Source organism: Eumetopias jubatus, unplaced genomic scaffold, assembly GCF_037043125.1.
Source record: "Eumetopias jubatus isolate StellerSeaLion01/CBP00866 unplaced genomic scaffold, mEumJub1_p1.0 scaffold_9, whole genome shotgun sequence".
Lineage (NCBI taxonomy): Eukaryota > Metazoa > Chordata > Mammalia > Carnivora > Otariidae > Eumetopias > Eumetopias jubatus.
In genome coordinates, this window is record NW_028274815.1 from 78,619,094 (window position 1) to 78,641,890 (window position 22,797).

General features: G+C 35.3%; 1 protein-coding gene across 1 annotated transcript in view; it reads right to left on the bottom strand.

Annotated features, from left to right (window-relative positions):
* Positions 1-22,797, bottom strand: part of TSGA10 (testis specific 10) — a 135,337-nt gene that overhangs the window by 100,080 nt on the left and 12,460 nt on the right. Inside the window, exons 2-6 of the mRNA XM_028104067.2 lie at positions 21,035-21,163; positions 10,928-11,143; positions 2,068-2,133; positions 907-1,074; positions 355-510 (exon numbers count right to left, since the gene is read on the bottom strand). Coding sequence (XP_027959868.1) covers positions 355-510; positions 907-1,074; positions 2,068-2,133; positions 10,928-11,143; positions 21,035-21,163 — 735 coding nt within the window. The remainder of the gene's footprint in view (positions 1-354; positions 511-906; positions 1,075-2,067; positions 2,134-10,927; positions 11,144-21,034; positions 21,164-22,797) is intronic.

A 22,797-nucleotide genomic window follows, 5' to 3' on the forward strand; every position in this document is an offset into this window, starting at 1 on the left:
CAGAGTGATATTAGCCTTTTGTAACCCCCAAATCCCAATCTGTTTACCTTGAACTCACTATTTCCTATCATTTAACACTTTCCTCATTTCTCATGCCAAAAATCAGACTATTTCTATACATGTACATGATCTTTTTGGATATGAGGATAAACGTGTGTATGTGTGTGTATGTGTACACATACACTTATTGTGTTGGAAACACATTACATTTCATTAAGAATACCTTAAGCACAAAGTAATTCCCAAATGTTAGGTTAATTTGATTGGCAGATTTAAGCATTCTTATAGAACTTAAAAAATTACATATCTTGAAAATTGCGCATTGTTACTTAGATATGTTATTTATAAATTTACCTGTTCATAAAGAAGAAAGGTCTTGTCTCTCTCAGATGTAAGAACCTTGACATTACCCTGAATTTCTGCCAAATGACGCTCATATTTTTCCAGCATGCATTTAAGTTCTTCACGGTCTCTTGTTGTCTTCAAAAGCTCTACATCACAGTTTGTACCCTACAATTATTATATAAGAAATCTGAAATTCTTCTTTGACATGTGGTTCTAAGAAAACAGTGCTACTAATAGCAGTACACAATCTCTACTCAAGCAAACATGACTATACAATGAAAGGAAATGATGTAAAAAGTTTTAAAAATCACTTCTCTTTTAAACAGGTTCATCCCAAAGTGGTCCACATTTATCTGATTACCTCCCAACTACTACCAATACCAGAGATAAAGAACTAAATTCAACGGTCCACTGTGCCATCAAAGAGACCTCTGTCTCCCCAGTTCTTGGATATACCAATTCATGCCAAATCAAAATGAATTAGTTGCATATTAGGTAAATCAAAGAATAAAAGTGTTTGAGCAACAAACTCCAAAATATTTGTAAGTTTCCAAAACATACCCGGGAAGATGGAGATGGGCGTCTTGGACTTTTAGATCTATTTCTGATCATCTTTCTCAAATTTTGAGCTTCACTCTTGTAGTAATCTCTGTCTGCTTCTAAAGTCTTGACAAAGGAATCAAGTCTGGAAGGAGATTTATTTTGTGCTTTTTCAGTCTCTAAAATTATCTTGCCAAGGAGGAAAAAATTAGGTCATTATTTCAAGCTACACTATAGCATCATTTTCTATATGAAAACTGAATAAACAGGATCCTTAAAAATAAATTTGGTATTTTAAAAATAATTCATCAATCTCTTTAAAAAGCAGTTAGATGCTTTCTTTTTCTAGCATTTCTAAATGTACTATATTTTTATTTAACTAAAAGGACCCCCAAATTTACTCAATAATTTTAAGAAAAAATGGTAAAGAAATTTCAGAAAGGCCAGAAATGTCCACATATCTAGTTATAAGTCCTAGAAATTGAATTAATTTGCTTAGGAAACTTGTATGCTATTAAAACTTCTGTTTGTGGCATCTAAGTTTTGTTCAATAATTGTTCAATAAATGAATAAATTAAATGAACGCTGGATATTTTATACTTGTATACACTTTCAAGTACATTCCCAATCACCTTAGTGTATTTAGAAGCATTTTTTCTTTTACAATCTTTATTTTACCAATACTTTATTGGGAGAAAATTATAGATATGCTTTCAGAGAGGGTGTTCCAAATATTTTAAATGATAACATTAAACAGTCTAAAAGGAGTTTTCATTTCACATTGTTAGAAAAAGAAAACTCATTACTCAGAATTAACTTACAACATTTAATATTTATTACTAAGAGGGATAAAAGTTAATGTGTAAACAAATGCATCTTATGTTTTGAGAATTAAATTACTCACAGTCATCATTTTAAATCAAGTAACACTAAGAGCACTAATAAAACCAACCAAAGTTCTCTCCACCTCTAGGAAAGAAAGGCGTAATGATGAAATGCAGTGAGAACAACAATGCTCTTACAGATGGGAAGTGCCCCTGTGCACCAAAGCAGAGTGCTGACTTTAGAAAACAGACATATTTTATTGTTCACAAATGCATGACAGCTAAAACACATATACCATTTTTTTGTAGTCTAAGAGAATAAAAATGATTCCTCTACATTTATAAAAAATGTACTTACAGATCTAAGCCTTTTTATTGTATCTTCCAATACTATTATATTATTTTGCTGGCAAATGAGTTCAATCTGAAAAATAAGCCAGAAAAACTGTTATTTAGATTAAAAATATTTAAACAGATTTAACTAAAAAGAGAACATCAAAAAAGGAAGCCACTTGAAACAACATGTGTTGGCGAGAATGTGGAGCAAAAGGAACCTTTATGCACTGTTGGTGGGAATGCAAACTGATGGAGACACTGTGGAAAACAGTACGGAGGTTCCCAAAAAATTAGAATTACCTTACGATCCAATAATCGCACTACTGGGTATTTACCCCAAAAATACAAAAACACTAATTCAAAGGGATACATGCACCCCTATGTTTATTGCAGCATTATTTACAACAGCCAAATTATGGAAACAGCCCAAGTGTCCATCGATAAATGAATGGATAAAGATGTGGTTATATATACATACACACACACACACACACACACACACACACACACACACACACACGCAATGGAATATTATTCAGCCATAAAAAGAATGAAGTTTTGCCATTTGCAACAACATGGATAGAACTAGAAAGTATGATGCTAAGTGAAAAATTCAGAGAAAGACAAATACCATATGATCTCACTCATATGTGGAATTTAAGAAACAAAACAAATGAGCAAAGGGGAAAAAAAAAAAAAAGAGAGACAAACGAAGAAACAGACTCTTAACCATAGAGAACAAATTGATAGCTACCAGAATGGGGGGTGGGTGAAATGGATTAAAGAGTACACTTACCATGATGAAAAAAAATTATATTAAAAATTTAAAAAGGGAAGCCACTTAAAAATAAAACCATGCAGTGAATAATTTACAAAAGAAAAGATAATCTACCCTTTCTGTTCACCTACCTGTGGATGGTAAAAGAACATAGGATGAAATATAGCAGTTCCCTTTCCATTAACCCAAGTTTGTTATTAAATAGTAATTGGTTATATTTTACCAAATGACTGCCTACAAATTGCAACAAAATGTTAATACCAATTATAATTCTGAAGATGGTAATAGGGAAGAGATAAAAGAATGAGTAAAAGTCTTCCCAAATCACCAAAGTCAGAGTGATTGCTTTCTTCTCTGAACTCTTTTAATAGTTTAGTTCAATCAAACCCATAAAATACTTTTTGTATCAGTTTTAGGATGTTGAACATACCCAGTCTTATAGTATAACTACCTGTAGTCATATAGTTAGTATATGACTAGACTGATGTTTCTAGAGGACAGTGACTATGTTTTCATGCAAAGATCTATTTGATATAATCTATGCTATAAATTGGCATATTAGTTTAATAAATTTATTTCTCAATTCATAAACCTTCCCCTCATTATTCTAAACTGTTTCTTGCTATATTTTAAATTTGACTTTTCTGGAATTATTGCTCCTCATTTGTTCTTTAGACCCAAATTCTTTCTAAGATTTCTCTGTCAGTCATATTTTTTTGTAGTCTACGAAAGATTAAGGAGCAATGGTATGAAACAAAACTTACATATAGTTTGGATAAGCTTATACAGTTTTGGACAATTTCCAATGCTTTAATTTATACTATTATGTAGACACCAAAAAGAAATGGATCTGTATTAAATTATGTATAAAGGTGCCCACATTAAATTAGGTATAAAAACACACTGCCAAAAATTTTGTCTGACGCGTTGTTGTAAAAAGGAAATTTATACACACATATCCTAGATACAGATGGAACATAACCAGTAATATGTAAAGTGAGGAAATAAGACTATGTCTAATTACAGCAAGGTGTGATTTTCTTCATTATACTCTTATATAAGAACTGAAATTTTTATGATAAACATGTATTACTTTTACAGACATAAAAAACATAATGCTGATTCCACTCTGAAAAACAAAATTATAACTAGCCCAAATGAAAAGATGCTAACCCAGTGTTTTCATTCATCTGACAAACAATTAATGAGGACCTACTATGCACTTTGTGTTATATGCTGGGGATAGCAGGGAATAAAATAGACAAAAATCTCTGCTTTCCACATGCACCCCAATGTTTATAGCAGCAATGTCCACAATAGCCAAATTATGGAAAGAGCCCAGATGTCCAACAACAGATGAATGGAGTGGTATATATACACAATGGAATATTACTCAGCCATCAAAAAATTGAAATCTTAACCATTTGCAACTACATGGATGGAACTAGAGAGTATTATGCTAAGTCAAATAAGTCAATCAGAGAAAGACAACTGTCTTTTGATTTCACTCATGTGTAGAATTTAAGAAACAAAACAGAGGAACATAGAGGAAGGGAGGGAAAAATAAAACAAGATGTGATCAGAGAGGGAGAAAAACCATAAGAGACTCTTAACCATAGGAAACAAACTGAGGGTTGCTGGAGGGGAGGGGGGGTAGGGGGGATGGGGTAACAGGATGATGGGCATTAAGGAGGGCACATGATGTAATGAGCACTGGGTGTTATATAAAACTGATGAATCACTGAACTCTACCTCTGAAACTAATACACTATATGTTAATTAATTAAATTTAAATTAAAAAAAAAGAAAACCTCTGCCCTCATGGAACTTATATTCTAGTAGAAAAGAGAAAAACAAAAGAGGTAAAATATATATCAGAGAGTCAGTCTTATTCAAAAAATACATAATGAGCATTCATTCACATCTGTTCTAGGCAATTGAGATAAAAAAGTGAAAAAATAAACAAAGATCCCTGCCTCTGGAGACCTTACATTCCAGCTGGGCAGACAATAAAAAAAATAAACCTAATAAATAAATTATATAGTCAGGGGAAAAAAAGAGCAGAGTTAAGGGAGTGTTTATGAAGGAATAGGTTGGAATTTAAATAGGGTTATCAAATAAGTCCTCATTGAAAGGAGACCTGGAGGGGTGCCTGGGTGGCTCAGTTGGTTGAGCGACTGCCTTCAGCTCAGGTCATGATCCTGGAGTCCCAGGATCGAGTCCCACATAGGGCTCCCCGCTCAGTGGGGAGTCTGCTTCTCCCCCTGAACCTCTCCCCTCTCATGCTCTATCTCATTCTCTCTCTCAAATAAATAAAATCTTTAAAAAAAAAAAAAAGAAAGAAAGGAGACCTGGAGCAAAGAGAAAGGGGTGGGTCAACATATAAAAATCTGGAAGAACATTCCAGGCAGAAGATACAGCAAAAGCAAATAAATGCCCTAAGGCAAAAGAAGGTCAGCTAAATTCCGAGGAATAGTAAGGAGTTAGTGTGGCTGGAATAGAGCGTGCGTAGGGAAAAGTAGTTGGAAAGTACTACAGAAAAAAAGCAGGGGAGCAAGCGGGGGAATAAGCATGGGCGGGGAGGAAGAACTTAAAATAGCCTTTACACTTTATCTTTCACATGGTAAATTTTGAAATATTTTTGATTGATGAATCACATACCAATGTAACAATGACAAGAGCTACCAAAGATCCAGTCCAAGAATAGGCCTTATGTTAATTAAAATATAAACTGTATGAAGAAACTAATAATAGTAAAATTGCAATGTTGCTTATTTCAAAAATTTATGTTCAATTAGCTGGAAAACACTGTATTATTAAGATATAAATGATTTAAAAAAACTGAAAATGAGAAGATAAAAGGAGGCATATAATTCTGGTGGTTTTTAAATACATCTATAAATTTTGAGGTGCCTGGGTGGCTCAGTTGTTAAGCGTCTGCCTTCGGCTCAGGTCATGATCCCAGGGTCCTGGGATCGAGCCCCACATCGGGCTCCCTGCTCTGTGGGAAGTCTGCTTCTCCCTCTCCCACTCCCCCTGCTTGTGTTCCCTCTCTCTGTCAAATAAATAAATAAAATCTTTAAAAAATAAAATACGTCCATAAATTTTGATATTACTTACTTCAAATGATGGAGCTTAATTTCCTTCCCCTTAAGTGTGGCTTATACTTAGTAACTCACTTCTAATGAACAGGATGTGATGGTCTGTAACTTTTGAGACTGAATCATAACAGGCATTGCAGATTCCTCCTTTCTGTCTCTCTTGGATGACTGGCTCAGGGGGAAGCAAGCTGACATAAATCTATCAAACAACCTTAGGGGGAGGTGCACCTGTCAAGGAACTAAAGCTTCCCGCCAAAAGCCAACAGTCATCTGAGTATGTTATCTAAAAGCAAACCCTCCAGTACCAGTCAAGCCATGACTACAGACTGGCCATCATCTTGATTACACATTCCTGAAAAACCATGAACCAAAACTACCCAGCTAACTAAGCTATACTCAAAACTATGAGATACAAATGTTTGTCATCTGAGGCCATTAAGATTTAGGAGTAATCTGTTACACAGTAATAGAAAATAAAATAGTAAATATTCAAAACATTTTAATGTCATAAATGATGGAAGAAGTGATTCTGTTGACCTTTAAAAATATGACTAAAACTAAACTCTTCCAAATAAATTTAATATTATCTATCTCAATTCCAGACAAACAGACAACCTCAGCTCTACCTCTCTAGAGCATAACCCCAAAGAGTACAGGAATACAAACATTCTTTCTCAACTCTCGAATCAGAAATTCTCTGTTTCAAGGCTCACCCCACAAATCAAACAAAGAATCTCTCCCCAGTAATTGGATACCTAAACTATACACCCAGTGACATAAGGATGATGACAACATGCATTGGTGTTCATATCCCCAACACTGGTCATGTATCTTTCTAATCCCCATTCTACCTGTAACACTCACTTACTGAGGTTGGTGATTTCATTTCAGTACCCATCTTTATTTACTATCCAATGTCTTTCCTGCATCAGGAATGCTATCTCTACTCTAGCTTTCCAATTCTCAGATATACCAAACATTCCACATCATATGTGATATCTATTTCTTAGAAACCCTCTTTTCTGAGCTAGGCAGAATTTCCATCTGTGGGTTTAATATTTTTAGGTTTAGGTAAATCCTAGCTATTTTATTTTAAATCTTTCCTATTCCTTAAATTCTCTTTTTGATAGCAGAGGATTCACCCTGACAGAGTACTCACTCTCTAACACAGATTCAAACAATCCTTTAAAATTAATGACTTCGAGGGCACCTGGGTGGCTCAGTTGGTTAAGCGACTGCCTTCGGCTCAGGTCATGATCCCGGAGTCCCGGGATCGAGTCCCACATCGGGCTCCCTGCTCGGCAGGGAGTCTGCTCCTCCCTCTGACCCTCTTCCCTCTCATGCTCTCTATCTCTCATTCTCTCTCTCTCAAATAAATAAATAAAATCTTAAAAAAAAATAAAATAAAATTAATGACTTCGAAACTGGGCACTCTCTTCAGCGGAATTTGGCCAACTAGGCCTCCCAGACTGGGAAGCAATATAATTTTTAATTTGAAGAAGAAAACAAGAAAGAAAATAAAACATTAACCCAGTGTTCCTTAATTTGATAATTTTTGTTATTTTTTTAAAAGATTTTATTTATTTATTTGTCAGAGACAGAAAGAGGGCACAAGCAGGGGAAGTGGCAGGCAGAGGGAGAAGTAGGCTCCCCTCTGAGCAAGGAGCCCGACGCAGGACTCGATCCCAGGACCCTGTGATCATGATCTGAGCTGAAGGCAGACACTTAACCAAATGAGCCACCCAAGCATCTTGATAATTTTTATGATTAAGACTGAACTTAATTTAACATTAAACTGTTAATGAAGGATAACTATTCTTAAAGAAACAGTTCAAACAGAAGAGCTTATTGAGAAATGTTTAAAATATTCAAGCCACTTTTAAATGTCCTTCAAATACTTTAGTAGCAACCATTACAAGGAAAATAATTCACAAGTCATTCTTATCTAATCTCTCAGAGCCTCTTCCAGGTAACATTGTTAAAGAAGACTGTGTCCTGGGACGCCTGGATGGTGCTATCAGGTGTTGGACTCGGTTTCAGCTCAGGTCCCGTGATCTCAGTCATGAGATCAAGTCCTGAATTGGGCTCCATGCTGAGCAGAGTCTGCTTGGGATTCTCTCTCCCTCTCCCTCTGCCCCTCCCACTTGTGCTGTCTTCTCTCGCTCTCTCTAAAATAAATAATCTTAAAAAAAAAAAAAGCTGTGTCCTTACATTAAAGTAAGAAACTTCACATGTTTCAGTATTTCATTACTCAGTCTTTTCACTAATTCAAGCTTATTTATCCTTTACACCAGTTAAATAAGCAAAATTTCTGCATCTAAACAAATACCATCCTACAGTTTATTAACTGGGCTCTTATATTTCAAATTACTTTAACAGACAATGCCTTCAATAACACTTATGTTCTCAGCCTAATCATTTAAGGGTTTTATCATATGCTACTTTGGGTACCTCATATGTGCATGGATATGCACCCAAAGTAGCATATGATATGCTTTATTATGTGCTACCAAGAGTACATTAAAAGGTTAAGAAATAACATGGAACAACAATAAGCTTAAGGAAACTATGTTATTACAGACAATTTACTAATCTGGTGATTAATAAAATCAAGACAAAGGAGCACATTCACACATTATCATTTAAAAATTCAATAGGCTGAGGGATGCCTGGGTGGCTCAGTTGGTTGAGCATCTGTCTGCCTTCGGCTCAGGTCATGATCCTGGGTTTCTGGGATCAAGTCCCATATCAGGCTCCTTGCTCAGTGGAGAGCCTGCTTCTCCTTCTGCCTGCCACTCACCCTGCTTATACTCTCACTCTCTCTCTCCCCCCTCTCTCTCAGGCAGATAAATAAATAAAATCTTTTAAAAAAATTCAAGAGGTTAATTTTGGCATTGAAATACACTGTATCTTGCTTATAAGCCATTAGACAATAATGAGAAATGAAACTATCTTCATTTTTATAATTGTGTGAAGGTATAATGTAACTTCTATCATTTATTACATTAAAATGTTTTGAGTATTTACTATTTTATTTTCTATTCCTAGGTAACAAATTACCCTAAACCTTAATGGCCTCAGATGTCAAACATTTGTATCTCATAGTTTCAAGTATAGCTTAGTTATAAGTCAAAGTTTATAATATGTGAAGTTTCTTACTTTAATGTTCCTAGTTTCTAAATTTCATGGCAGAGTACTAAAAACTCAATCAAGAAATAAAATGTTTATCAAAATATCATAAAGCTACACTAATTAAAATAATGTGATAGTGGCACAGAAAATAGCACATGAATTCATGAAATCAAACAATCCAGAGACATATCCATGCACATATGAGAATTTAGTAGTTCATTAAAATGGCATTTCAAATCACTGACTAAAGAAAGGACTATCCAACCATACCTCATACTAGAACAAAAATAAATTCCAGAAGAATTAAAACTTAAAAAAATATTTAAAAGTATTAAAAGAAACTGTAGAAAATATTCTTGTAGTTCTTGAGGTGAGAAGATCTTCCTAAAAAAAAAAAAAAATCAAAACTAGGTGGAGAACAGAGGATTTTTAGGGCAGTGAAATTATTCTGCATGATACTATAATGGTGGATACATTTCATTCTATTTTTTCAAACTCTTAGAATATATAATACCAAGTGTGAACCCTAATGTAAACTATGGGCTCTAGGTGATAACGATGAGTCAATGTAGGTTCATCAATTTTAACAAAGGTACCACTTGGGTGGGGCATGTTGCTGACAGGGAGATTGTCCATATATAGGGACAGGAGGTATATCGGAAATCTCTATACCTTCTGCTTAATTTTGCTATAAACCCAAAACTGCCCTAAAAATAAAGTCTACTCAAATCTTGAAAAAGGGGGAGAACCTCAAAAAAATAAAAGAATCAAAACTCAGAAGTCAGTAAAGACTGACAAATTTTACTACACAGAAATTTAAAACTTTGATTAAAAAATCTTTTTAAAGTGTGAAATAAATTCTGTGTGTGAAAACAGAAAAAAAGGATGGAAATATATGTATTATCTATTTGTTGGTAGATATTTCTGCAGGAGAGAGATGAATTAGGAAGGGAGAAAAATGTCCTATATATAGAACATTCCTGTTTTTCTTCAAAATTTTTATTTAAATTCTTGTTAACATATAGTGTAATATTGGTTTCAGGAGTAGAATTTAGTGATTCATCACTTACGTATAACACAGTGTTCATCATAACAAGTGCCCTCCTTAATACCTATCATCCATTTAGCCCATCCCCCGCCCACCTCCCTCCATCAACCCTCAGTTTGTTCTCTATCATTAAGAATCCCTTATGGTGTACTTTCTGCTCTTTTTTCCCCCTTCCCATATGTTCATCTGTTTTATTTCCTAAATTCCACATATGAGTGAAATCATATGATATTTGTCTTTCTCTGACTGACTTACTTCACTTAGCATAATACCCTCTAGTTCCATCCATGTTGTTGCAAATGGCAAGATTTCATTCTGTTTGATGGTTGAGCAATCTTCCATTGCGTGTGTGTGTGTGTGTGTGTGGGGAGAGAGAGAGAGAGAGAGAGAGAGAGAGAGAGAGAGAGAGAGAGAGAGAGACCACATCTACAGAACATTCCTATTGCCTGAAGTTTTTACCATATTACTTAGGCTACATATTACTTAGGAAGTTTTTGAGCACAACGTTTTAAAAGAAATAAAATGTGCAATACAATTTAATCCTTAGAATAGACATTTAAATCTAATGTCAAATCTAAAAAACTGTCAAATGATATAAATGTGAATGTCACTTTTTCCATTGCATTTAATAATTGCATGATGTTTAGAGTAGAATTAAAATCCCAATCCTAAAGTAGAAATAAAATCCTAATTAGAATTACTGCAGTGATCGTTTCACAATATATAGAAATACTGAATCATTATGTTGTACACCTTGAGCTAATGTAATGCTATATATCAGTTATAACTCAATAAAAAATTCTATCAGTGGTAAATATAATACCTTTGCTTCTTCAAGTTCTTTGTCGGCGATATCCACCACAAAATTTTTCTCTTTTTCTAGTTGCTCTGCTAGTTGGTCAATTTTAATCAATTCTTTACAAAGATGCTCATTGTGGCTGGTTAAATCATCTACTTGACTGCTTACCACCTCCTTACTATCCAAGAGTTTCCTAACATATTCTTCCAAGCCATGATTTGTCTGTTTGAGATCTTCAATCTGTTATAATTAGAAAGAAAATAAACATATTAAAATATTTCCTTTGCTTCCCTCTGAGGAGAACAAGCAGGTGACTGGAATCAGGAAGGGAGGTTTGCTTCCCTGGAAGGAGACCTAACTATATATATTTTTTTTCACTTTCTGAATTTTGTACCATGTGAATGTAATACCTATCTGAAAAAAATGTATTAAATGAAAATGTAAAGGTTTATAGCTACATCTTCCAAGACAATTTACAATTAATAAATTTAATCACTATTGATTTTTAGCCAAAACTATTAGAAAAATAGCCAAATATTTATACCTGCACAAAAGAAACCAGTCTTGAGAGCTTGTTTGGAGGTTCTAGCAGGGGAGCACAGCCAGTCTTGAAATTACTTAATTTTAATAATTAATATCAATTAGATGTTCTTCAGAATTAAATTTCTAATTATTAACAAAATATGTTAACTCTTTAAAAAAAAGTTCTTTTAAACATTATCAATAACTTACTTGGCTAAGCTAAATACCAAATCAATCAAGTATTTGCTGACTAATGTGGAGGACCACAGCTTTCCTTCCCAGCCCACTATCAAACCATCAAATGATGAAGAAAAGGGACTTTTCTATCACAGAGATATCCAAATGCTTTCAAAGGAAAAAAAATACATTAGACCCATTGAAAATGATTGTCAGGATATATGGTGAATTGTTTAACTAAAATTTCCTTTTTTGCCCTGGCCTCAAGGAATTTTGAAGCCTACCTGCAACCCACCTCTAGCAACTAGCACAGAACCTGTATGCAATTATCTCCTGTCTGCTATTCTTGTCCCATGCTTTCATTAAGTTTATTTTCCCCTATTCTTATTACCTAAGCTGTTTTTATTACTTGTATCTTTTTTAAAACTATAGGATGTGGGATAAACACACATAAACTTCAATTTATCTATCTATATGTCTTTTTATCTTTGTTCATGGCTTCTACAGTGCCACACTTTTGAGCAGTAAGAGCACACTAAAAATGTTTGCTAACTTTCCACTGCACCAGGAGAGGTTAAATGCTTTTCCTCTCTGTGCTCCCATAAAGCCTCTTACACAGTTTAATTTTGGTATTTTATAACATATATTATTTGTTTACCTTCCTGTGCCTTCCACTAAATTCTAAGCAACTTTAAAGGCATTGTCTCTAACTTCAGTATTAACACACCTCTTAATTCTGTATCATTTACTATATATCTAGCATAAAATGCTCTAATTATTTTTAAATGAATGAATAAAACAAATAAATTATAAATTAAACACTCACTCTCCTCACCTCTAACATCAAACCCTACTTTTCTAAATTCCACAAGTACTTTAGAAGAGGCAGTTTCAAGTGGTAGAAAGGATGTAGGCTTTGGAATTAGGCTGACAGGTTCAAGTCCTGTTGTAGTTCTTTACCAGTTACTTAATCCTGACAATTTACCATATTTTCTTGATCCTAAGAGATGCATCTGACTTCAGAAAAAATAAATGGAAGCCTCTTGACTTTCATCTGCTAAATGGAGAGAATACCCACAATTTGCAGGGTTGTAGTCAGGTATAAAAGTTCAAGTAAAATTTCTGGCAGATGACAAGTACTCAAAAAGTAGCTTTAAAAAAAAACTTTTTACTTTTAAATAACCGAAGAGTCACAGGAAGTACAAAAGGATCTCCTGGGCCCTTAACCCACTTTCCCCAATAGTTCCATCTTAAATAATTATAGTACAATATCAAACTCAGAGATTTGACATTGGTACAATGTGATCCCATGTACAGACTGCTGTAGTCAGCATCTTGGTAAGATACAGAATTATTCCATCACCACAAAGGATTGGCCTCCTGTTACCCCGTTATAGTCACATCCTCTCCCTTCCCCATCCTTAACTCTTAGCAACCACTAATCTCTATAATTTTGTCTTTTCAAGAATGTTATATAAATAAAATCATGTGATAAAGATCATAGTATGTGATCTTTTGACATCGTCTTTTTCACTCAGCACAATGCCATTGAGATCTATTGAAGTTACATGGATCAATTGTTCATTCTTTTTTGTTGCTGAGTAATACTCCATGGTATGGATTACCAGTTTGTTTAGTCATTTACTGATTAAGGGAAATTGTAGTTGTTTCCAGTCCTTATGACAAATAAAGCTGCTATGAACAATCATATACAAATATTTGAATGGACATAAGTTTTCATTTCTCTGGCATACCCAGGAGTGCAATTGCTAGGCTATACGATAAATATATATTCAGTTTAAAAAGAACTGAACTATTTTCCAGAGTGGTTGTACCATTTCCATTCCTACCAGGAATGTATGAGTGATCCAGTTTCTCCTCATCCTTGCCAGCACTGGGCATTGTCACTATTTTTAATCTCAACTGTTCTTATAGGTGTACATTGTTACTTCATCTTGGTCTTAATTTGCATTTCCCTGACATTTAGAAAGGATGAACATCTTTTTATGTGCTTATCAACATATATCCTTCTATGAAATATCTCTTCACATCTTTTGCTTATTTTCTAATTGGATTGTTCCTTTTTACTGCTGACTTTTAAGAATTCTTCATGTATCTGGGCGCCTGGGTGGCTCAGCTGGTTAAACGACTGCCTTCGGCTCAGGTCATGATCCTGGAGTCCTGGGATTGAGTCCCGCATCGGGCTCCCTGCTCAGCAGGGAGTCTGCTTCTCCCTCTGACCCTCTCCCCTCTCATGCTCTCTATCTCATTCTCTCTCTCAAATAAATAGATAAAATCTTTAAAAAAAAAAAGAATTCTTCATGTATCCTACATATGATTCTTCTGGTAGAAATATGGTTTGTAGCTTGTTTTTTCATCCTGTTAAAAGGGTTTTTCACAAAGCAGAAGATTTAAATTTTGATGAAGTCCAAATGATCAATTTTTCTTTTATGAATCTGCTTTTGGTGTCACATCTAAGAACTCTCCACCAAGCCCAAGGTCCTGAAGATTTTCTATATTACCCTAAAAAAGTTCCATAGTTTTTACGTTTTACATTTAAATTTATGATCCATTTTTAATTAATTTTTTGTGTAAGGTGTGAGGTTTAGGTCTAAATTTTCTTCCCTGAAAGATATCCAATTGTTTCAACACCATTTGTTGAAAAGACTATCTTTCCTTCTGTCAAAAACCTTTTGGCTTTACTTGTGTAAGGCTATTTCTGGATTCTCTATTCTGTATCATTGATCTGTGTCTATCCCTCTAGTACTACCAAACCGTCTTAATTACTGTAGTTATATATTAAGCTTTGAAATCAAAGAGAATGACTCTTCCCACTTTTATTCTTTTCAAAATTGTTTTTGCTGGGGTTTTGATGAGAATTGCATTAAATGTGTACTGATTTGGAGAGAACTGACATCTTTACTATGTTGAGGCTTCCAATACATGAACATGATGTCACTCCATTTGTTTAGACCTTCTTTGATTTCTTTCATTAGCATTTTGTAGTTTTCAGATTATAAATTCATACTTACTTTTTTAGATTGACATCTAAGGATTCCATTTCCTATTTGAGTGATTGTAAATGATATTGCATTTCTGATTTCCACACGTTAATTGCTAATATACAGAAAGAAAATGAATATGTATGGCTTGTATTGTGATCTTGATGAACTTGTTTACTAGTTCTAGTTTTGTATTGTAGATTTTATGAGATTTTCTAGGTAGAAGATCATGACATCTACAACCAGGGACAGTTTTATTTCTTCATTTCCGGTTTGTATGCCTTTCAACCTTTCAGCCTACATGTATCATTATATTTGAAGTGAATTTCTTACAGAAAGTATAAAGCTAGATCAGGTTTTTAAATCCAGTTTACTAGTTTCTGTCTTTTAATTGGTATATTTAGACTTTTATACTAAGATTCAAGTGTGAGTCAACTATACTTCAGTAAAAAAAATATTCAAGTGTGACTTCTTTTTGGTTGTTTTGTTTTCTCTGTTTTGTTTTTCCCGCCCTCCTGTGGGTTACTTGAACTTTTTTTAATTCCATTTTAACTTATCTATAGTGTTTTTGAGAAATCTCTTTGTATAGCTTTTTAGTAGTTGCTCAAAGTGTAACTTATTTGTAACTTAGCACAGCATACATTTTACCCATTCAAGTGAAGTGTAGAAAACTTACTTCCCTTATACCCCCTTATATCCTTTTACCCTCATCTGCTAATAAAATAATTATCTTAAATATTTCATCTACATCCATTGAGAACTACACTTGACAAACATAATTTAGAAAACAAAAAAGGAAATTGTATTGCTTTTAGCCATATTCTTGTCTTTAATATTCTTCCAAGATTCTTTTTTTTTTTAAGATTTTATTTATTTGAGAAAGAGAGAGAATGAGAGAGAGAACACAAGAGGGGGGAGGGTCAGAGGGAGAAGCAGACTCCCTGCTGAGCAGGGAGCCCGATGTGGGGCTCGATCCTGGGACTCCAGGATCATGACCTGAGCTGAAGGCAGTCGTTTAACCAACTGAGCCACCCAGGCGCCCCTCTTCTGAGATTCTTTTATCACTTCCTTCCTAGTTAGAGAAATTCCTTTAACTATTCTTGTAGGACAGTTATGCTGGCAACCAATTCTCTTAGTTTTCTTCATCTGAGAATGTGTTGATTTTCCATTCATTTCTGAAGGATACTTTCACTGAATACAGAATACTGGGTTTTCTTCTAGCATTTAAAAAATGTTTACTTCCTTCCAACCTCCATGTTTTCAGATCTGTTGTTAATTTGATTGGTGTTCACCTATAACCAATGAACTGTTACTTTCAGGATTACTTTTTTTGTCTTTAGTTTTCATAAGTTTGAATACAAGGTGTCTTGGCATGGGTTTCTTTGAGAGATTCCTGGTAGGAATCACTCACCTTCTTTAATCCATCTTAAGTCTTTTGCCAAATTTAGAGAATATTTAGCCATTACTGCTCTGAATATTTTTTCAGTCCCATCCTCTCTTACCTTTCTTTCTGGGACTCCAGTGATCTAAGTATTAAACCTTTTGTTATAGTCCCACCTGTCCCTGAGCCTCTCTTTGCACTTTTTCAATCCATTTTCTCTCTGTTCAGATTAGGTTATTTCTATTTTCTATTCTCATGTTCACCAATTCATTCCTCTCTCCTTTCCATCCTGTTGTTTGAGAACACGGAGTTTTTAATTTCAGTTACTGTATTTTTTAAAAATTTTTTCATTGTGGTAAAACATACATAAAACTTACCATTCTAACCATTCTTAAGTGTGCAATTTGGTGGCATTAAGTACATCCACAATATTGTGCAACCATCCATCCCACAGCCATTTCCAGAATTTTTTTATTATCCCGAAGTCTGTACCCACTAAACAATAACTCTGTATGAATGTGCCTATTCTAGGTACCACATATAAGTGGAATCAGATATTTGTCCCTCTGTGCCTGGCTTATTTCACTTAGCATAATGTTTTCAAGTCTCACCCATGTTGCAGTCTTGCATCAGAATTTCGGTCTTTTTTTAAGACTGAATAATATTCCATTGTATGTACTCATCACACCTTGTTAAGCATCTATTGATGGACATCTAGGTTGCTTCCACCTTTTGGCCACTGAAAATCATGCTGCTATGAACATCAGTGTACAAGTATTTGAGTTCCTACTTTTTAATCTTTTGGGGATATATCTAGGAGTGGAATAGCTGGATCATATGGTAATTCTATATTTAACTTTTACAGGAACTGCCAAACTTTTTCCACCATGGCTGCACCATTTTACATTCCCATAACAATGCACAATGGCTCCAGTTGCTACACAACCTCACCTGCACTTGTTATTTTGTTTTGATAATAGCCATACTAATAGGTATGAAATGATACCTCATTGTGGTTTTGATTTGCATTTCCTCAATGGATGATGATGTTGACCATCTTTTCATGTGCTTGCCATTTGTATATCTTTGGAAAAATGTCTATTCAAGTCCTTTGCCCACTTTTGAATTGGGTTGTTTTGTTTTTTGATTGTTGAGTTGTGAAGTATTTTATATATTCTCGATATGAATCCTTTATCAGATACATGATTTGGAAATATTTTCTCCTATGCATTTTTTAAATACTTTATTTTTTTTAAGATTTTATTTAATTATTTGAGAGAGCACGCACATGCACACAAGCGAGGGGGAGGGGCAGAGGGAGAGGCAGACTCCCCACTGAGCAGGGAGCCAGATGTGCAGGTCCCAGGTCCCTGGGATCATGACCTGAGCTGAAAGCAGATGCTTAACTGACTGAGCCACCAAAGTGCCCCTAGACTTTATTATTTTTAGAACGTTTTAGGCTTACAGAAAAGTTAATCAGGAAGTACAGAGCCCCTTCTCCCCACCCAACACAGTTTCCCATCTTATTTATATCTGGTATTAGTATGGTGTATATGCTACAATTATGAGCACTGACACATTAACCAAAGTCCAGAGTTTATATCAGGGTTTACTCTTTGGGTTGTACATTCTATGGGTTTTGACAAATGCTTAGTGACATGTGTCTACCATTACTGTATCATACAGAATAGTTTCACTGCCCTAAAAAACCTGTGCTCCATTCACCCTTCCCACCCTTCCTTCCTCCAAATCCCTGGCAATCAGTGATCTTTCTAATGTCTCTATTTTGTCTTTTCCAGAAGGTCAAATAATTGGAATCAGAGAGTATGTAACCTTTTCGGTTAGTTTTTCTCACCCAGCAATTTGCTTTCAATGTTTCTTCATGTCTTTTTGTGGTTGATAGCTCATTTCTTTTTATCAATGAATAATATTCTATTGTACAGATATACCACAATTTATCTATTCACCTATTGAAGAACATCTTGGTTGCTTCCAAAATTTTCACTTCGTTCTTCTTTATATACCTTTTATTTCTTTGATGAGATTTTCCAGCTTTGTGTTTGTTTCAAACATGGTCAGAATTGCTTGAAGCATTTATATAATTGATTTAAAATCCTTGTGAGATAATCTCTAATTCATCTCTGTGTTGGCATCTCTTGGTTGTCTTTTCTCATTAAGGTTGAGTATTCCTGATTTTTGAGATAAGAAGTGATTTTTTCATTGAGATCTGCTCTTGTGTTTTAGTAGGTTTCTTGTCACACTTCCTGTGACTTTAATTCCAGCTAATAAAGGGGGACACTACCTTCTTATTGCTAAATGTAGGTGAAAGTCCAATTTCTCTACTAGGCCTCTGTTGATACCTGGGCAGGACTGGTTTCCTTGTTACTGCTAGGCAGGAATGGGAGTTCAGGGTCCCCACCAGACCTCTGCTGATACCACCACAGTAAGGAAAAATACAGGCACCCTGTTACTGTTCCCATGTGTCCTCCACCACCACTGTGGGTGGGTGGACTTGTTACTGCTAGGAGGTGGTAAAAGTCCTGACTCTGCATGAGGTCCCCTCTGAAACCACCTCAACAAAAAGGAAAGGGGACACCTGTTGCTCTGGGTGAGGGTGGATATCTAGGCTCCTCATGTGGTCTTTGCTGACACTAGGCGGCTGTGGGGGGTTCTTACTGCCTGGTGGGCACTAAAGTCTAGGGTCCCCAGCATGCCTCTTTGATACCAGCTTGGTGGGATGTGGGAGCCTGGAGGGTGGGCCATGACGTCTGGCTGGAACTCCTTGTCACAGCCTGACAAGGGTGGAAGTCTAGGCTTCTTCCTCAGATTTTGCCAGCAGGAGTGGGGCTATAGTTTTTTTCATGGTGTTTGAGTAGGCAGTTATTGTCCAAAAATAGTCTGCATTAGAAACAGATCCATAAATACAGAGAACAAAATGATGGTTGCCAGAGGGGAGGAAGATGGGGAAAATGGGTGAAGGAGAGTGAGAGGTATAGGCTTCCAGTTACAGAATGAGTAAGTCATGAGGATGAAAGGTAAAACGGAGGGAATATAGTCAATGGTATTATAATAGCACTGTATGGTGACAGATGGTAGCTACACTTGTAGTGAGCAGAGCATAGAGTTGTCCAATCACTATGCTATACACCTGAAACTAATGTAACACTATGTGTCAACTGTAATTAAAAAAATTAAAAATTAAAAAATAAGAGAGAAAAAAGAGTAACTTCACCAGGGAAAAGCCCAGAAAATAACACTTTAACCAAGGGATCCAAATACAGATCATTACTAATGGGACAAATTGAAATTGCGTGCTACTTGATAGTATGCAATGAAAAGAACCCACCATCACTTCTGTGATATTCCTGTCTGTTATTCATTTTGTACCTTAAGCCAACAATTATGTCACAGTTTCCTGGGATCAGGGATCTGGGAGTGGCTTAATTAGGTGATTCTGGTTTAAGGTCTCTCACTAGGTGAAAGGAGTCAGTCAGGGTGACAGTCACCACAGGAAGATTTAAGTGGGGCTAGAGAATCCACTTCCAAACTTACCCTACATAGTTGGTAGGCCTCAGTTTCTCACTGGCTACTGGCTGCTTCAGTTCCTTTCCAAGTGGGCCTATCCACTGAGCTGCTCACAAAGTGGAAACTTGCTTCCCATGGAGGAAGTGATCCAAGAGATCACTTTATAACTTAATCACTTCTGCTCTATGCTCTTGGTCACAGAGATCAATTCTGGTACCATGTGTAAGGAGACTGTATTAGAGTGGGAGTAAAGGAGGTGGGGCCAATTTGAAGACTGGCTTCCACACAGCCAAAGGTTCATAACATAAAGATAATCATAACAAACCCAAATCAATGGCCATTCTACAAAATAATTGGCCTGTATTCTTCAAAGTGTTGTGGTCATAAAAATCAAGGAAGAATGTTCCTGAATGAAGAAGATAAAGGGACACAATAACCAAATGCAACATGTGATGCTGGATTAGATCTTTTTGTTATTGAGGACATTATGGGACAATGGCAAAAACTTGAATGGGGTCAGAGGATTAGCTGGCAGCAACGTATTTCTTAATTTTACCAGACTACTGAGATCTTGTAGGAGAATGTTCTTATTTATAGGAAATACCCACTCAAATGTTAGGGTTGTCAGGACATCAGGTCTGCAACTTATTCTCAAATGGTTTGGGATTGGGGGGGTGGAGATATTCTTTGTTCTGTAATTGCAACTTTTAGATAAGTTTGAGATTGTTTCCAAGTTAAAAATGTATATAAATTATAAAGACCTCGGACAGAAAAAAAAAGTGGTCTACATTGCTAGGCTGCCCCCTTCCTAGTCCTTTTTTTGTCTGCATCCATTCTAGATGCCAGTTTTTCTAGCACTCTCTGAGATACATGGAGCAAAAGGAAAACCCGTGAATTCAATAACATGTCACTTATTGTATGCTGAGATCCCTAGCCAGTATTCCTTCTGCCCACCTTCCAGAATGTCCTTATGTTTGTTTTATAACAAAATGTTCAGCATTTTTAGTTGTCCTTAGTGGGACAAATAGGGTAAAGTAAGTCTACTCTGTCTTACTAAAAGAGGAAGTTTCTTTTACTAGCCTTAATTATAGCCTTACCACAGGTCAGGCACTAGGAAAACAGACAATACCGAACTTGGGGTTCAGAGGACTGGGTTCAAATCCTAGCTAACCTGGGAGTTCAGACAAATCCTACCTAGCTCTGTCACATGTTAGTCAAATAATTCTATAACCTCTTGGAACTTCAGCTTCCATGTCTGTAAAATGGAAATCACATCACTATTTCACAAGGTTGAAATTAAGTACTTAAGTTGGATTATGTACTTAATAACACTGGATGTAACACTTCCACATAGTTTGCACTCATATATATATCTGAATCTGCATGTATCAAAATGATAAAGATAAAAATGGAATGATTCTAGACCCATCAAATTCCTATGAACACTGAATTAGTATTTATTCTCCATCTTCTTGTTTTAAAATAGGACCCCATCCCAAATTATTTCAGGGAAATAAATGTAACCTGTAATTTTAGTGCAGAGATGAATTTATCTTGATTTCTCACTTCTTGTTCTAGCTGGAGTTTATTCTGGTATTTTTCAGCTTCAGAAACTGGAGCCCCTAGACCAAAATCATGTTCTTTGGTGGTAACCTAGTGGGAAAAAAATGGGAATGATACAGAGGCATTCAGTTTAAAACAGTTTTGTGGTTTTTCACAACAGTCAAAGATCTTTGGAAATTAACAATATTCTTAGATACATTTGCAATAATTTTTAACCTTGTCTCACCAGCTAAGAGGATTTTCATCAAGCTTTACTTTCTTAAAATCCCATGTTATAAAACTTTTTCTGTTTTCCAAATATAAAACAATATTAAACATGCTCTTTAAAAAAAGAAAAAACAAATATATCCCATCCTATCCCTTTGGTAACGACTGTTCTAAGGAAATATGGGTCATCAGCAAATTATGTAGGCTACTTCTAGGCCTGTGTTGTCCAATATAATAGCTACTAGCTACCTATTTGTTGCTGCTTTTGTATATTAACAAAAAGGTTTGCTACCCATATCACAAAGGGCTAACTTCCCTAATATAGAAATAATTCATATAAATAAAAAAGGAAATGAAATACCCTAATAGAAAAATTGGCCAAGAATATGGATATTTCACAGAAATGGCTTTTAAACAGATTGAAAGATATTCAATCTCACAAATTAAAACACCACCACGATACCATTTTTTAACCTCACAACGGCAAAGATCAGAAAGTTGGATATATAATTTAACATTCTTACACATCACTGGTGACAGTGTAAATTGATACGGTATTTCTGGAGAACAACTGTGCAAAATCTAGCAACATTACAAATGCACAGAGCTTCTGTACAAATAATTCCACTTGCAGGAACTTTTCCTATATATATATCTGCACATGTGCAAAATAACATGTTAAAATATTTTTCACTTTAGCGAACTACACATACTACTCCACACTGTGCTTTTTTACATGACAATGTATCTCAGAAATTGTGTAATTTAGGGAAATAATTTGTCCTTTCCCTGAATCAAGGTTGCCATTCTGTTAAGGAAGAGAGAATTTGCTATAAGCATCCTAGATCTCTCCTGGCAACACAGATGCTATTCTCCAAATCTAGCATTTGGGAAATGATAGGATTGCGATGCCCCAGTCACTGACTTTGTATTCCACCAGTACAATCCAGCACTTAGTAGTAACAGGCTTAATTCCCTTTTTCTCTTTCCCTAAACCAGACATAAATCTGCTTTTCTGTTTGTTCTTCATTCCAGCAGTTACTGTCTCACCTAGAATTTCAGCACTAGGTCTCACAGAGTATTTCTAATTGATGAATCATTTAGGACTGTATAGGTTAGGCCAAAATCCTACTTCTTACATAGTTTCTGTTGAAAAATGTGTTCCTATATGCTGGCTAACTGAACATAATAAAATAAAAAGTGTTCCTAGCCATAAACATTTGACTTAGAATAACAGATTCAGACTATACACTATAATAATACTTTTCAATACTGAACATATGAATCACTTAGGAATTTTCTTATTCACATTAGGCCTGAAATACTGCATTTCTAAAAATGCTGCTCAGTAATTCCTTATTTGGCTAGTACAGAGACTACACTTCAAGGATCTCTTCAATTAAAGCTGTAACCTGCCACGCATTCAGAGTTCTTCATAATTTGGTCACCTCCCACTTCTCCAAACTTATCTCCTACTTGATACCTCCAAAACACCTCTATAAATATAAGACAAACTA